The sequence below is a fragment of the Onychomys torridus genome, chromosome 6 (genome assembly GCF_903995425.1).
Source record: "Onychomys torridus chromosome 6, mOncTor1.1, whole genome shotgun sequence".
Classification (NCBI taxonomy): domain Eukaryota; kingdom Metazoa; phylum Chordata; class Mammalia; order Rodentia; family Cricetidae; genus Onychomys; species Onychomys torridus.
Window position 1 is genome coordinate 34,906,713 of NC_050448.1, and position 16,851 is coordinate 34,923,563.

General features: G+C 44.3%; 1 protein-coding gene across 6 annotated transcripts in view; it reads right to left on the reverse strand.

Moving 5' to 3' along the window:
* Positions 1 to 11,932: 11,932 nt before the first annotated feature.
* Nbea (neurobeachin) overlaps positions 11,933 to 16,851 on the reverse strand; it is a 551,973-nt gene continuing 547,054 nt past the window's right edge. For all 6 annotated transcript variants that reach the window (XM_036189952.1, XM_036189948.1, XM_036189950.1 and 3 more), the window contains 2 exons: positions 15,561 to 15,712; positions 11,933 to 13,720 (listed from right to left, as the gene is read on the reverse strand). In XM_036189952.1, coding sequence (XP_036045845.1) covers positions 13,630 to 13,720; positions 15,561 to 15,712 — 243 coding nt within the window. In that variant the 3' untranslated portion in view covers positions 11,933 to 13,629. The remainder of the gene's footprint in view (positions 13,721 to 15,560; positions 15,713 to 16,851) is intronic.

Genomic DNA, 16,851 nt, shown 5'->3' on the forward strand with positions numbered 1-16,851 from the left:
TTTTTCTTCGGCCCTACTCAATCATACCATTTTGATTTTATCTTTCTGGGTTTGTGAAATACTAGGAGGAATCACATCAAACTGTAAGTTGCCTCCTATGTGTCGACCCATAATTATCCATTTCACATAGTATTTTGCATGATGAGTTTAGAATGACTTGGATATAAAGAATTCCCCCAAAGGCTGATTTGTTCCAGCCTGGTTTGAGCTCACAGATTCAGCACTGACCGCTGATAGGATCCCAGGACGCTGACCTAAACCGTGAACGCTGACGGAGTCCTAAGGAGCTGGCATGGCTGGGTGGTGACAGAGACTTTTGGACGCAGGGCTAGGAAGGAGAAAATAGATAATGGGGTGGGGGCGAGTCTGGGGGTGCTGTATCTCATCCTCAGTGCCCCTCCCTCCCATTCTCTCTCTTTTCCCTCTGCTTTCTGGCTGCCACAAAGTAAGCATTTTTTCTCCAACACTCCCTTCTTCCATGACATGCCCCCATAAGACAGAAATCATGACCAAAAAAAGTCCTTTCATGTTTAATAACATTTTTTAGATACTTTGCCATATTGATGACAACTGACTAATCTGTTGTCCCAGGTCCCTTTATCAGCTATTCAATGGAAAGTTCAAAACCCTGTTTGTGAAGGTCAAGGAAATGCCAGTCCTCTCAGGCAGGAGGCATGTGGAAGGGTAGGCTTCTACCGCAGTGTTACCTGTCACAATAAACAAGTGTTAAACAGCATTCTTGTTAAGACATGAATTTACCCATTCACAACTTCCCATTTTGACTGTATTGAGACAGGACCTCTAAAGGGGAGGCCCTAGGGTTAGGGAGCTAGATTAGTGGGTAAAGTGCTTGCACAAGCCTGAATACCTGAGTTTGGATCCTCAGCATAAAAGCCACGTGTGGTGGTGTGTTCCTGTGATCCCAGCCTTGGAAGGAGGCAAGAGGAAGGCAGGGGCTCACAGGTGCTCAGTCTGGACAACAGATGACACTGCTTCACAAAATAAGGTGGAGAGCAATGGACAAAGCCACTAGACCTTGACCTTGGGCCTCCAAACGCTCAGTCACGGTGCATGCGCCAGCACACACATGTGCACCTCTCTCTCTCTCTCTCTCTCTCTCTCTCTCTCTCTCTCTCTCTCTCCTCTCCTCTCCTCCCTTTGACTCCCTTCTCACACTATATGCACACAGAGAAAGCCATGTGTGATAACAATAAGGCTCCTTCCAAATGCCAAGGAGAGGCTCACAGTGACTATTAGGAAATACATTCGGGATTTTTAAGCCACCAGTCTGCAATATCTGCCCAGGGGTTGCTTTATGGGAACCATACTCTTGTGATACCTGTCTACATTTTATTCTGTGCAGACATATCAAAGGAAAGCAAAGTTTCTCTTCTCTCCTTCCTTCATTTTTTTGTAGCACTGGAGAATCCAGAGCCTCATGATGCTACTAGGCAAATCTGTATCACTGAGCTACACTCACAGCCCCTTGGAGAAGTCCCCTAACTAAGGATTTTATGCTAGAAAGAAATGAGTAGATGTTTGGACACAAAGCCATAATCAAAAGCAAACTATGAATCCCAACAAAATTATAAATTTAACTTCTTTCTCTTACTGGTCTTAAAAATGTTGAAAAACTTACTTAGGTAGTACTTGGAGTTGCCAGATGAGACTACATGCCACAGATTCTGTTGCTTTAGTAAGGCTTGTTGGTTAGGGCTCTGTCACCAAGACAAAATACCCAAGGCAGTCCATTTAAAGGAGAGAATGTTTATTGTATTCTGGTTGTAGAGGCCTTAATCTATGCACACTCAGCTCTGCTGTTTCTGGTTCTCTGTCATGTGACATCCCTGGTTCCCCAGATAAGGAGCCACTGCAGACCCAAGTCTGCCAGAGTTCAACCAGATGAGCCCATGAGCTTATTGGGGTTGCTTCTGGGAATATGAGGGAAGGGTTACTTACAGGTGCAGGGGTACCTCAAAGGCAGTGGCGTCAATGAAAAGCCCACCTGTGCCTGGGTGTGACTTTGAAATGCCCTCCCAAGGTATATGTGTTGAAGGTTTGATTCACAGTCCATGGTGCTCCTGGGGGTGCATGGAATCTTTAGGAGCTGGGCTATAATGGGAGGTCTTAGGTCATTCACAGCATCCTGGCAGGGGATTGTGGCACCCTGGTCTCTTTCAGAGTCTGCCATGAGGTACACAGGTTTCCTCTACCAAAAGCTCCCCTCAAAATCTTCTCTGTGATGCCTGGACATCATGGAGTGGAGTCTCTAGCCAGGAGCCAAAATAATTTTTCCTCCTTTCTAAGTTAGATCAGGTAGTTTGTAACAGTAACAAGTGTTAGAAAGCTGATGACCAATCTCCCTTCGCTGCCTCCCAGAAGGCTGCACAAGGTTCCCAGAAGCTTTTTCTCAAACCTTTTCCTTTTATTTGGTAGATTCCACTGTCCAGAATGACTTCCTGGTCTTCCTTCTCTTGCTGTGTTAGACAGCAGTGCTGTTAGTATTCTGTGGCCTGATTAGGCTCCCCTGTGTCTGTTCCTGGTTCCTGCTCTCTTTCAGCTTCCTACCTGTGTCTGTCCGGTTTCTGCCTGGGGAGGGGAAGTGCCTTTGTAAAGGGCTATTTAGATTTTTTTGTTTATCTAAAAATGTCTTTAGTGTATTTTTCTTCTTGAAAAGCTTTCCACTGTGTTGTGACAGATCACAAAATATTGGTTGTCATTTTCTTTTCAGGAATCCTGAAAAACTTCTGCTCCTTCGTTCATCTTGCGGGATTGTTATTTTTCTTATTGAAAGTCAGCTAGCTGTCTGATGGGGGTGTGGGATGATGGATGAGGTATTGTCTCTCAGGATCTTTTGAGTATGAGATGGTTTTATTGACATGTTTTTAGTGAAGATTTCATACATACATATAATGTGTTTTAATCAGCACCATGCCATTCTCTCCCAGTGTTCCCCTTTCCCACCCTCCACTTTCACTCCCAGCTTCATGTATTCTCGTGTTTGTGTTTGTGGGTTTTTTTTTTTTCCCACACACAGAGTCTACTTAGTGATGTTAGAGCAAAGACAGAGGTAGGGCCATCTCCCAGAGCATGGGTATTCCACTAGGGATGCCATCCCTGAAGTTATCATCTCCTGGTGGCCATTTATTTACAATAGCTTCCCAGCCAGGAACGTCCTCTCTCAGGATTGGGACTTCCTCTTTGGTTTTGGTGGTGTATGTTGTTACAAATGTAAGTGTATATTAATTCTGCTTGTAGATTTTGGTTCCTGCTCTGAAGACCTAAATATTTCATCCACTACCTCTGAATACTAGAATACTGTTTTCTGTCTATTTTTGAACTCAAACTAAACATACATAGAAACTTAACATATGTAGAATCTTTCCTATGTTTGTGTCTTTGCTTTCTATTCTAGACAATTTCCTAAGACTTACATTTCCTTTTACTAACTCTTTCTGCAGCTGAGTTTAACCTGCCGTGTAGCCGATTACACTTCAGGTCATACCAATAGCTCTATTTCAAGAAACTGGATATGGTTATTTTTAAAATTTGCTTTATCTTTTTAAAATGAAGCATTGTCCTTTCACATCCATGCTTCTTTTTTCCTTTTAAATAGCTTATAAATAACCAACACTTCAAACTACATAAATATATTCAAATTGAAAACCTATAGTAAGCACATTTTGCTTTTGACTTAGGATGGAATTTTGACACCTTAGGAGGTTGCTGCTGTTGTTACTTCCAGCTCTTCTTCTGGAAAGAAAGAGTGGGAAGGAGAGAAAGGTAGGGAGAATATTTGTGCAAATTTAACCATGGGAAATAGTTGAAGACTTGGAGTCTATTTTTCTCAGACACAAATTTGCAAGTGTCCGAGAAAGGACCAAACTGGGAACACTTTCAGCTGAAACCCTGGCACAGAGCTTTTGATATCTCACAAGAGTGGGCAGGGGTCGGCTGTGATGATACATTTTCAGTGAGGGCTTTCCTCCTTTGACATCCAAAGTCAGTGTGAAGGGGAGTTCTTTAGCGTTGCTGTTGCTCTTCCATGTTGAGAATAATCTTTTGGCAGCTCTGGGTTGGGTAGGGGCCATTGCTCTGTTCGGACTTGGCTTTGCTAGGCACATCTTTAACCTTTGCTCTCCTTAGTACTGGAGAGCAGAATTGGTAAAGCATGTTTCAGTAATTGCAGGTTATTTAGATTTTCCCTCACTAGATCAACCTTGGTTTTGGTTTCTCATGTGACTCCCACCCTTTCATCTCCAATATTTTAGGTGTTTTGCAGTGGGAGAATTTTTTTTTTTTTTACTAGCTAAGCCCCCCTCTATAGTGCCAAATGTCATCTCTCTCTCTCTCTTTTTTTTTTTTTTCCTGATTCTTTACAGTTATAAACTTAATATGTAGGACAACCTGATTCCCTCTGAGTCACCCTAATATGCCCAGGCAGTATCCCACATGCCTGTTCACTTACATCAATGGTTTCTTCCTCTAAACGTGTGCCAGTTTTCTCCTTACAACTGGTTCCTGGCTCTGCTTCCCTGCCAGCATCACTCAAGGTGCTGGCACCCACGCTTATTGCCACGGACTCTGCTGTATCTTTCTTTCCATCTCCCAAACCCTCTGAAACTGTGATCTGTAATAAAGATTTCCTTCCTTTGTCACAGCCACACAAAACTAACGAACACAATCTTCACCCCTCCCCGTCCCCCCTGGGGGGGCAGCTTTCCCAACACTAGGCAATGGGAAGACTGGAACAGTGCCCAGAGCAGCCAGACTCCACACTCCTGAAGGAGAAAACTGTCTCTTCTCTGTTTTTCATAGTTAGAATTTCAGTGACAACCTGGCTTGCCACCAACACAAGTATAGTAGCCAGGTTCCTTCAGGAGGTTACCCAAGACAGTCCTCCAAGCCAAACTGGTGCCATCCTCAGTTCTGCTGGGCCTGCTGGATCATCACGGCTGGACCGGTTGACAGTTGACCTTTCCCATGGGACCCTGGCCTGAGTATCCAGTCACCCCTCCCAACCTTAGCAGAGAGGGGAGAGAATATAGGGTGGGGAAGGATGAGGGTAGTGGATGTCTGTCTGCACTTCATCTTGGGGGAATCACCATCCATGCTGGATATAGACCTCCCAATATGACTATTTAAGGTCCCCCAACTTCTGCCTATAACCCCTTACCTATGCTATGTAAAGAAGCCTAATAAACTCATGGGTTCCCCAGAGTGAACTCTGGTGGAATCAGGCTTGGTTTGTCTTTGAGACCTTAGGTGAAAGGGTAGATATTGTTTACACCTCCCCTAAAGACAAAATTTCAGGGGAGGTTGTCTTTCCAAACACCTTGCAATGAACTGATCAAGAGACAATGTACAAAGCTAGGCTTCCTGAAAGCTATACCTGGACACTTTTGATTGATATGCCCAACGTTTAACCTCATTGAGCTGTATTCATATATATCTTTGGGTTTTACCTAACACTTTCATGGAAAAATTCACATGAGTATAGGTTTACACCTGTAATCCCAGCACTCAGGAGGCAGAAGTGGAAGGATCATCTCAAGTTGAGTGCCCTATATATACTGATAATTTCTGTGTGTGTATTGAAGGAGACACTTGACCTCCTTGGGTCTCACATCTCTCATAAGAATGATTGGAATGATAATGCCAACTCTATGGGCTACTGGGAAGATATGATGATAATCACCCAAGCTGTGAGGCACCCAGGGAGTTGTCAATAGCCTCTTCATATCACCATGATTGTGCTCAATGTTCAGCTGATGTTCATAGGCAGCAGTGGCACCAGACTGTGTCTGTTTGATGTAGCTGTTTTCCTCTGCTCTCTGAAAATCCCTGGGTATAGGCGTGTTGTGTGAAGTCTACATGCTTGCCTATAAGCCTCATGTTCTGATTAAATCTCATCTCTACTGAGAGCTAATGCTGTCCCATCTCTCCAAACAAAACCCAACAAATACCAACAAACCAGCACATGAACACACAAAAGCCTGCTCACAATGCTGGCTAATACTTGCTAAGAGCATCCAACCTTCCCTGCCTGCCAGACTCTCTGGTCTTCTCTGCTCATCTTGAATTAGCTGTGTAGCTGATGGGACTAATTGTCCTGATCTAATGTCACAGACATTGCTTGGCTCTTCTGTGCCCCTCAGTTGTAGCACTTCTTCATCTAGGCCATGCACAGAACCCTTTCTGGAATGAGATTCTTCATGCTCAGAGAAAATAGTCAGAGTATTTCTTTATGGCCAGTGTAGTAGTTTAAATAAGAATGGCTCCATAGGCTCATATATTTGAATGTTTAGTCATCATGAACGGTCACTATTTGAAAAGGATTAAGAGGTATGGCCTTGTTGGTGGAAGTATGTCAGTGGCAGGTGGGAAGGGTGGGCTTTTGTAGTATGACAGTCCCATAGGCTCAAACCACTTGCCAAAGCATGTACACAACATACTTCCTTATGAGCCAACCTGGAGTCTGCCTGAGGGCCTAGCAACAGGTCCTGTCAGAGTTCCTGATCATGGCCAGCCAATGAGGGATGGCTACCAGATTGGGACACAGCTTGGGTGCTGGGAGGAGGGTACATAAAGCCTTCCTTGTTATTGAATAAAAGAGTTTGCCTTCAACTGACTCTTGGTTTCTGTGTTGTTGACGCTGCACCTTCTCACCCCCTCTTCCAAGGGAACCGTTAGGATCCAACAACAGGCTTTGAGATTTCAAAAGACCATGCCAAGTCCAGAGTCTCTCTTGGTCTATATACATCAGCATAGAGCTCTTAACTACTTCTCCAACACCACACTTGCCTGCTGCCCTGCTCCCTGCTGTGATGATAATGGACTCACCCTCTGAAACTATAAGCAAACTTTCAATTAATTGCTTTCTTTTATGAGTTGCTTTGGTCATAGTGTCTCTTCATAGCAATGGGATGGTGACTAAGACAGGCAGCTCTTACACAACATACTAGGGTTGGGGTAAGTTTGAGGATGAGTATCTTGCTCTGGGAAAAGGACCCTAGTTTCAAGGATTGCTGTGGGAAAGAGAATCCTGGTGTCTATGACTAGCTTCAGAGGAGAGGAAGAGTCAGGTTAGGAGAAAATCAGAGATACATTCGTTTTTCTAGTTGCTTCTGAGACTGTCTTTTGTGACCAAGCACTCAGCAGGCTGAAGCACTATGTTTTAGTGGTGGTATTTTGTGAGCCCTGGTAAAGGAGTAGGTAAATGCTTAGTCAACATGGGACATGGAGGTCGGCTTGAATACTAGCTCCCGTCTCATCAACTCTGTGGTTTGGGACTTCTCCCATCTTCCTGGGGTATCTTTGGGTATGCAGTTGACAGAGCTCTGGAGGAAGTCACGTGGTTTGCAAACCCAAAGGACTGTATAACTGTAACTGTAGGTTATCATATGAACATTGAGTTCTCAGGGGTTGGTTTAAGGTCATCTGGGACTTGACCAAACTCCGATGGAGAGTCTGAGGCTTAAAAAACTTATTTTTAAAAAGTTTATGTGTATTCAGGTGCGTGTTCAGGTGTGTGTGTGTGTGTGTGTGTGTGTGTGTGTGCATGTATGTGTGTGTGCGTGCCATTTAGGTGGTAGAGGATTGGCTTTCCGCAAAAGAAAGCATTGAAACCAGGCTGCCATTAGAAGAAAAGTGTCAGTTGGCACAGGGCAGCCAATGTACAGACCCCCAAACCACTGTAGAGGATAGAAATGGGAGAGCACCATGAAACCAGTGGGTGGAACCTGCACATTCAGTGGTCATGAGCTGGTGAGATAGGGCATATTTTTAACTTTTCAAAGTGTGCATTTTTATTGAAGTGTAAATGTAACACATATAGACAAGCAAGTCACTACAAGGCTGCTCAGACATTCTCGGATAAGCTCTCCTTGGTGGCAAACCCAGCTCTGAGACACAGGCCCACACCCAGAATGGAATTCTGGTACCCTAATGGTCCTTTCAGGACCCAGTCACTACCTGTGCCCCAAAGTAGCCATTTTTTCCTTCTTCCTGCAGTGCATGAGCCCTTCTACATCAATTAGCAATCAGGAAAATGCCCCACAGACATGCCCACAGGCCAGTCTGACCCAGGCAATCCCCCAATTGAGACTCCCTCCAATAACTGGGCTGCCTCAAGTTAGCAGCTGAAGCTAACTGGGAAAGCGAACATCCAGAATTGTGATGTCTGCACGACTGGGGCAACATGTGTCCCCTGGACTCCTGGCTGGCATTTCCTGTGGCTCCACTCTCATCGGATACGTGTGGTCTTCTCTGTGCAACGTGGAAAAGGCTGCTAAAAACTCTCAACTGCTTAATGACAGGCCAGAAACTCAAGAGAAAGATAACTTCGCCTTCTCACTTCAGGATACAATTAAAAAATTAAAATAAGACATCCAAGCATCCTGGGCAGGTAGGCACCAGTACAATGAACAAGTATGTGATGGAGCGATAGGAAAGGGAAAAAACCAAGCGGGACTGTGGGATGGTGTACAACACCTTGGAGCTTATGAAGATGCAGACTCAACCTCTGAACCTGATGTCTGGCAGCAAGATCTCACTGGCTCTGGGCAACAACAGAGGCTGGAGATGAGCAAAGGTTCATTGTCTGGATTGGATCTCCTGAAAGGACCACCCTGGTCCGAGATGCCAAGGGAGACCATGTTGGTGTCTGTGGTCCATGCTGCTGCCCAGGCTTTGATGAAATCTGAGATCCATGTGGAAGTATGTTGTCTGTGCAGCTGCCTGAGACCTTGATGTCCTCAGGCTTTGCTGCCTTGGGGCAACATGCTGATGTGAGTGGCTTGTGTAGCCACCTGAAGCCGTGCTGATCTGTGGGGCATGGTCTGGGCTGCCGCCTGAGGCCAAGTCAATGTCAAAGAGCACAGGCAAACAGTCTCTGGCTCTCGAGGGAGAGCTGGCCCTGGCCCTCTCTGGCCACTGCACGGCTCTCCTCAGTTGATGGCTTCTGGTGCAGACACAGGTGGAGAAAGACTCACTGTCCCTTGGGGGGCTGGCCACTAGGAATTTGACCCTGCTCCAGTGATTATATGGACAACACAGAATGGACTTCTTTTTCTTTTGTGGGAGGACACCATGGGGGAGGGGTGGTGGACATGGGAAGACTAGGAGGTGAGCATGATTAGGGTGCATGATGTGAGATTCCCAAATAATCAACAACAAAAAATAATAATAAAAAGAAACTAAGAACCAGCTCTGATAAGTCCCTCTCAGGCCATATGCCACCTTTAGTCGGAGATGATATCACCAAGGTAGCAGAAATGGAGTGTCCTGGTTGGCAAGGCCTGAGTTCAAGAGTTCCATTCCAAGGACTAAATGCTGTGACTGGAAGTCTGCATAGATGTTATGATAGGAATAAAGCTCACTATACCCAGTGAAAATGCATAGCAGTTAAGACAGGGAAAGGACATTGGGCAGTGAAACAACATTCTCACTAGAGTGTGGCAGCAGGAGTGGTGTGGAGCTCCTGAGATCCAGAGGATCTACCAGGGAAGACAGTGTTTTGATGCTTAAAGGAATTCTTGCCAGAGCTACTATCATTACGCCCCCTTCTTAACCGCTGAGGGAAGCAGTGAGTTAGTTACAAAGGAAGGCCTCCAGGTTTTGGGTTCTGCTTTTACATTCCAATCAAAGAAGCTCTCACCCATATCATCTATCAGCACTGTCTTCTTCCAACCAGTGTGTGGACTCTGGTTAAAAGCAGTAATTAAAACATCTCAGCAGTCCCTCTTCTGCAGCTTGCTGGGACTTACTGTAACTAGTATTTCTGAGACGGGCAAAGAGCCCAGGATTTGCATGGTGACAGAAGCATGAGTACCTGGGTACCACAGCGCAGAGTGGGAGAAGGCAGCGGGAGGCTGGGGTGCAGAGCTATAGGAAGTTCGTGGGCCCCTGACCATCCCACTGAACTTTGTCATTTTTGCCTGGGGGTCTGAAATCACCTGTTTCTTTTCAGCAATCACATGTTTGTTAGTATATTGCTGAGAATCTTGTCCAGTCCCAAACACTGCCCCAAGGCTGTAAGACTAGAATCCCAGTGACCCAGGAAGGAGACACGTATCAGTGTGTTGTAACAGTCCCCTGCCCAATTTTATGACAGAGACACACTGAGTGTTGGTAAAGCACCTCAGGTACCACCTCACCCAAGTGACCACCATGCAGTTTGCAGGACAGACATGCTGTGTGTTGGTTTATATCGCATCTGTGGACAGCCAGTACTCACTCCAGATCATTTGTGTAGCAGAGAGCTGTCATCCCAAACTCAACTCCAGGAACAGCAGAAGCATCACAGTAAGGATATGATATCCTGAGGATGGCTTTTTGGAGGTGGGATAGTGATTAGTTTGTAAATTAGCATAAAAGACGATAGAAATGGTCTTTCACTGAGTGACATTCAGGGTGTCGATTATAAATGAACTCACTCACTCGAGTCTTATCCTGCTCTCTTTATAGTCAGAGCCTGAGACTCTTTTGAAGCCTTGGTAGCTCTTAGAATGGTGGCACCATAACAAGGGCTGAGGCCGTTCTGGACGCTGTGTTGCATCTGACTTTGCTGTCTCTCTGGTGCAAATGGTTGTCACATTACCTAAAATGGCACCCTGACTTCATCGACCTCAAAGAAGAGCTGTATCTGTTTGTTAAAGCTTAATTTAAAAGTTGTTTTTATTATAATGTTGCATGGAGATGAGGTTGGGGTGTCTCTGCCTGCCAACAAGACGATGCATGACCCAATGAGTTGAAATCAATTTTAATGAGATGTTAAATGGGGAGATATGAGCAGCCTGGGCACTCCAGGGAGAAAGAACTCTGGGGACAAGGGTTCAGGGGTTCTCAGAGATTGCTAATGTGATGGTTGTTTTTGGTCTGAGACAGCACCTCAGGCAGCACAGTCTGCCCTTGAATTTGCTGTGCAGCCGATGATGACATTCAACTTCTGATCCTCCTGGATAGAATGGCTGAGGGTGCGCGCACACACACACACACACACACACACAGAGAGAGAGAGAGAGAGAGAGAGAGAGAGAGAGAGAGAGAGAGAGCACAAGAGAGAGTGCACACATGTGTGTGACTGAGGCAACTAAAGGACTCAGGTCCCGGACTTTAACTCTCAAATCAGGGTTGTTAAGATGTAATCAAGGGTAATACGTCTGATCATGTGGGACTGGGACTCCTATGTTATACTCTTTAAAGCCTCCAGATGATCTTCTTAAGCTCAACAACCCTCTTCCCAGGACTTTAACTGAAGAATGCTGAGCAGGGTACGACGGAGAGGAGGTCAGATTAGAGACCAGTCCCAAATAGCAGGTTTCGTGGAGTGCAGCTGTGGTGACGAAAAGGAGAGTGCAGTTTCCAGATCTTTCTAGCAGATATTTAGTGACTGACTTGCTGGGATAATTGACAGTTACCATGAGGGTCGGGCTGAAGGAGCTCAGAAGCTTGTGGCACCTGACAAGTTTATGGCTTTGGAGAAGGATGCAAAGAGGGCCAGTTCTTCTTGGGGTGCCGTTGCCCCTGTCCTTCCCATTACAGTAACAAAGATGGCAGCTTTACCTGCCCATCACCCACCTTGCTGTGGCCGGCAGCTGCTCAGCTCCTCCAGACCTCAGTCCCTCCCCGAGTTACTTGGGCTTGATGAACTCAACTAAGTGTGGGTATTATTATTAATTTTTTAGATAAAAATATCATTATCTGATAATACTCACTTAAGAAGGTATTTCCTTTGTCACTTGGTTCCTGCCCCTGTGGACCCCACTGGCCACATTCTTGGCGGTGGACAAGATGACTGCTGGCTTTATTAGGGCTCCGTTCATGGTTTTGCATGTGAGGCCCTCACATGAGGCAATGCTGAGTTTTCAAATTCAGGGGCCAGTGTAAGGAATGTGTGTCACTGAGGTATCCAGGGACATGTGAAGCAATCTGAATTCTTTGCATATTTTATTTTTCTTTTTTTGATTTCCAACTCACACACATCTGGCATATTTTACATCTTTGCAATAAAACATGGTTACAATAGCTTAAGGAATTTATATATCCAAAATATTTCACCATGATCTCAAGATGAAATGACCTTGTCTTCCAGATGTTCGGAGCCTTCCCAATTCTAAGCTACAAACTCAAGATATTGCTCACAGCCTGGTGATGAATAACGTAATCAGTACACTGATTCCCCATAATTTCAGAATTTCATAAATACAAACAACAGTGAAGAAGGAATAATTCAGTGCTAAAACTTTCTAGTACAAGGTGGATGACAAATAAGTAATCACAGCAATAAATAATGATATGTGTCTGGTGCAAAGTGCCAATACAAAGAACCCATTATCCTGTTTTATCTTTTGAAATAAATGACTGCAAGTGAGTGAAATTCTGAGAAAATTTCATTCCTGTAACATGCCTCATAGCCCTACCGACACGATATGTACATCTATGACAATACAGTCACCAAATATACAAAGAAGAAACATGAAGAAAATGTATAGACCCCTGGGTGATGGCTGCATCGGGACAATGGATGGAAAAACCATTAGAGAGCCATCATTTTATACTGTAAAAGATGAAGTGCCTTAGGCTAGGAATGTCCTTTAGGAGAGAATCTCACAAGGAACGAAGGGATAAGTTCAGTTATTGTTGTAATAAAGTCTGACTCATTATTAAACTAAGCTATTTGAGAACCAAGGAGGGGGAAATGTTAGCATCCTCATCCTCCCTGGACATGGAGACAGAGCCAGTGGGCTGACACCAGGGGAGTGATGTCCAGGTGCTGGAAGTTGATGCAATGGGACTAATGATCAGGACTCCCACTCCACACAGTAGAAACCAGGCCCTCATCCCCAGGCTCCCTGTCTGCTGCATCTTCAGGTCCTAAAGGGCAGGGCTGAATTTTCTTTGTATAAACTACCAATAATGGCAAATAATGGCTTAGTATCCAAATGCTATATGAGCAAACTTCACTTAGAAGGGATGAATTTAGAAAAAAAAAAGTGCAAATGATATTTTGGTTAAAGTGTCAAAATTACTGATTGAGCCCAAATTCAACCCTTTAGCTGCGTCTTTTCCATTTCCTATCTTGAATGCACCAGTTCCATCAAAAGGTGGGGAGTAGGGAGCATGCAGGTTGTAACTCCACAGTAAATTAACAAAGGCTGCTCTTTCTTTATACAAGGTTTCACTTTTACAAAAGTATCCCTTTAAATAAGATGCATATGATGTACAAAGTATCAAACGTGGGTTTTGTTTTTCTCAGCTTGAAAAGAGGCTGGAAATGGGATGCAGGTTAGGTTCAAAGCTTAGACCTTGTAACAACTGGACACAAGGTTCCTCAGAATTGTCAAAAGTCTCTTGTGAGGCTTCCTACAACCTTTCTCAATAAACGACAATATATGAAATAATTACCAAAACGTCTCCTAATTCAGGTAATTTACATGATATGAGCTTGCTTGACAGCAGCTGGTGTTCAGTCCTGGAAAAACGGGGTGAAATGGTCCTGATTATGATGCTCGGCGACTGCTAGATGGGATGGATGTACAAACCTCCGATGGGACGACATCCCCACAGAGAGACTGCCTTTCCACAGAGACTGTGCTCTCACTTGAACAAGGCTTCTGCAGCTTCTCTTCAGTACCTGTTCTGATGCTCATAATGCCACCGATTAAAATCTATGTTAAAAGCTACAATGCTGCCGGAAGCCATGCCGGTGATCAGAGTCCTGTAAAAGCAGAGACGATGTGAAGAGAGACAGGAAAACAGTACCCACTTTCCACTTTATGCTGGACACAAGCCTTATCTCAAAAAGTCCCCAAGTCTTAACTGTGCACATTGAGAGAGGTCTAGTATTTCTTCTTGATTTTGCCAAGAGCCGCTCAGCTGGTGGAGAGCCCTGCGGGAGAGTATTAGTCAAGCCCACAAACCCACACATTCTGGTGACCTGGGCTCCACTGCCTCTCAGCTGTTGTGTTTATGGTCTACCCACATCCTCCTCTGGGACGAGCCCAGGCTTTTCTGTGGAATTCTGGCCTTTATTTCTTAGTGTCCTTTTAACTAGTCACCTTTTACCTACTTGTTATATACCCTGGCTATGGGTGGTAGGTATATGAACCACAAGTCTTCCCGAAGCCTCAGGTACCAATTTAGTTTTGTCTCCTGGACAGCTTAGCCACTGTATAGCTTAGTACACAGCAGGTAGTATCATAAAACCTCCAGACTTAGCACATCCATCCTGAGTCATTGCAGTCACCATGTAGGTGACATCATCTCTGCTCCTCTTGCTTGTGCCTCCTAACCATTCAGAGGCTCCTTTCTCTGGGATAGCTCACTACCACTGACAGAGTTCAATTTCTCATGACATTCTGTCTTGATGGAGCAGTGTGCTCAGCTGTAAATCCAGACCATCACCAGACAAATGTATCTTGTACATACTTCACCAATATGTGTATATCAGTTATACTTTCTGTGCATGAACTGTCCCAATGCAGTGCTGCTTTGCACAGAACACATAAGCAAAATTAAGAATGAGATTAAAATGGAAATAGGGAAGTAGTTGGCACCTTTCCTACACTACTATGGCTCTGCATGTGTTCACTGACGCCCACTCTGACCCAGCCTGACAAATGGCTCCTCCTCAGCTGCTCACATGGCCAATCATCTCTTCATCTCCTCCCAGGATCTAGTTCTGCTCCCCTGTCATGCAATTAGATTAGGATCATGCAATGGGTCTCCTTGTTCTGTCCCCTTAGCACTTGGCAGGATATTTCAGCTAAAATACTGGTAACAGATATTTGTAAAAAGCTTTTGAATGAATTGAAAGACAAATATTTAATTTACTTGAGAAGACATTTAAAACACATTAAAAAAAAAAAAAAAACACTGTGCACACACAAATAATTAGGAAGTAAGCCACACCTATTTACTGGTTTACTCCAATGATAACCATAAGCTTTCCTTACAAACTTTTATTCCTCAGGCTGCATCAAGTCACGTTGTCTTTTTCTTGTGTGTGTGTGTGTGTGTGTGTGTGTGTGTGTGTGTGTGTGTGTGTAGGCTAGAAAACTACTTTGGCTTCATGCCTCAGACACTCTATTGTTCTTGAGATGAGGTCTCTGTTCTGGAGCCCATGGACTAGGCTAGGCTGGCTCAGAAGCCCCAGGGTTCATCATGTCCCATCTCTTCAGGGCTGAGGTTATAAGTGTGCACACCATGCCTGGCTTCTTTATGTGGGTTCTGACATTTGAATTGAGTGCTCATACTTACATAGCAAGCAGTTTACTGATTGGACTTGCACACAGTTTTTCTTGAGTCCTTTGTACCATTCTACTATACCGTAAAAATGCTTTGTTACATTTATTTTATGTGTTAATGCTTAAACTATTTCAAAGCCAATATTCTTCCAAGAAACCTTTCCTATAGTAGAAAAGCTGGGCCTTCCTTGGGTTCTTACTCATCTCCAGTTTGCCCTTTCTATGCTTCTCTTTCCTTAATCTGGGTGGGAGGAGGAGAATGCCAAGCTTCCTGCCTGTTCCCATGATCACACTGCCCTTGACATGGCTCACCTTTGGTCATGGGATAAGTCCATTGCTCTAATGCCAGCATCACATCCAGGGTAAATGTACAGCTGCTTGAAGTCACAGGCCTGCCAGACCTCCACCACACCATTGTCCCCTCCAGTCACCAAGTTCTGTCCATCGCTGCTCAGGAGAATAGCCTTCAGAACAAAAGGCCGATAACAACGATCTCTTCATTTGTTTCGTGTCAATGGTCATGACTGAGCAGCAATAGTCAAGCATTTGCCCTAGTGTATGCAAGCTTAACCGACCAACCAAACAGCCACCAATACCCACCCAACTACCAGCCAACCACCATTCACCCACCAACCAAACAAGTACCCGGTAACCAATCATGAAACAACCAACCAACCACCAACTAGCCACCAAATAACCAGGTATCAACTCACCAATCAACATCCAACTACTAATCACCCAACCAATCAATCACCTACCAACCACTAACCAATCATCAAACAATCATCCACCAAACAGCAGCCAACCAACTAACCATATCATTCACTAATCACAAATGAACCAACAACCAGACACTCAATAATCAACCACCCACCTGCCAAGAAACAAACAGACCACTAACCAACTACCTGGAAAGCACTGTCAATCTCCTTAACATTATCTCCTTATTTAGCCAGTTGTCCAAGTTTCCTAGCTCCAATCCACAGAACTTTCAATATGGAATCTATCCAAGTTTTTTTTTTTTTTTTTTTTTTTTTTTTAAGACTTATTAAAGCCAATTGAAATGAATAAAATTTTTAAGGGGCTGGAGAGATGACTTAGTGGTTAAGAGTATTTCCTGCTGTTCTAGAGGACACAAGTTTTGTTCCTAGCACCCATGGCTCACAATCACCTGGAATTCAAGATCCAGGGGATCTGATGTCCTCTTCATTTCTCTGAATTCAAGTGTGCACACACCCTGCCCCCCAGATATAGAATAGTTAAAATAAAAATCTTTAGAGCTAATTTGGTTATAAAATTATGAACATTGTAATGAGAATATTGCCAAACTAATCTAGGAAGATCAGCGAGAACTTTGTGAGATGTTCTCAATCTGTGAGAACACTCCATTTTGTAAAATCTGAGTGTTAATAATGGAGACTTAGCATAAAGAACAGAGACATATTTCACAATAGTTTTTAGTACTGAGGCACCAGCCACTGTCGGTCATTTGTGAATGAGCGCAACAGTCAGGGTTCTCAGGACAGGCCTCTTTGTCCACGTGTCCTCATCATTCTCTGTCAACTTGGCAGAACCCTAGACATATGTGAGAAGGACAAATCTT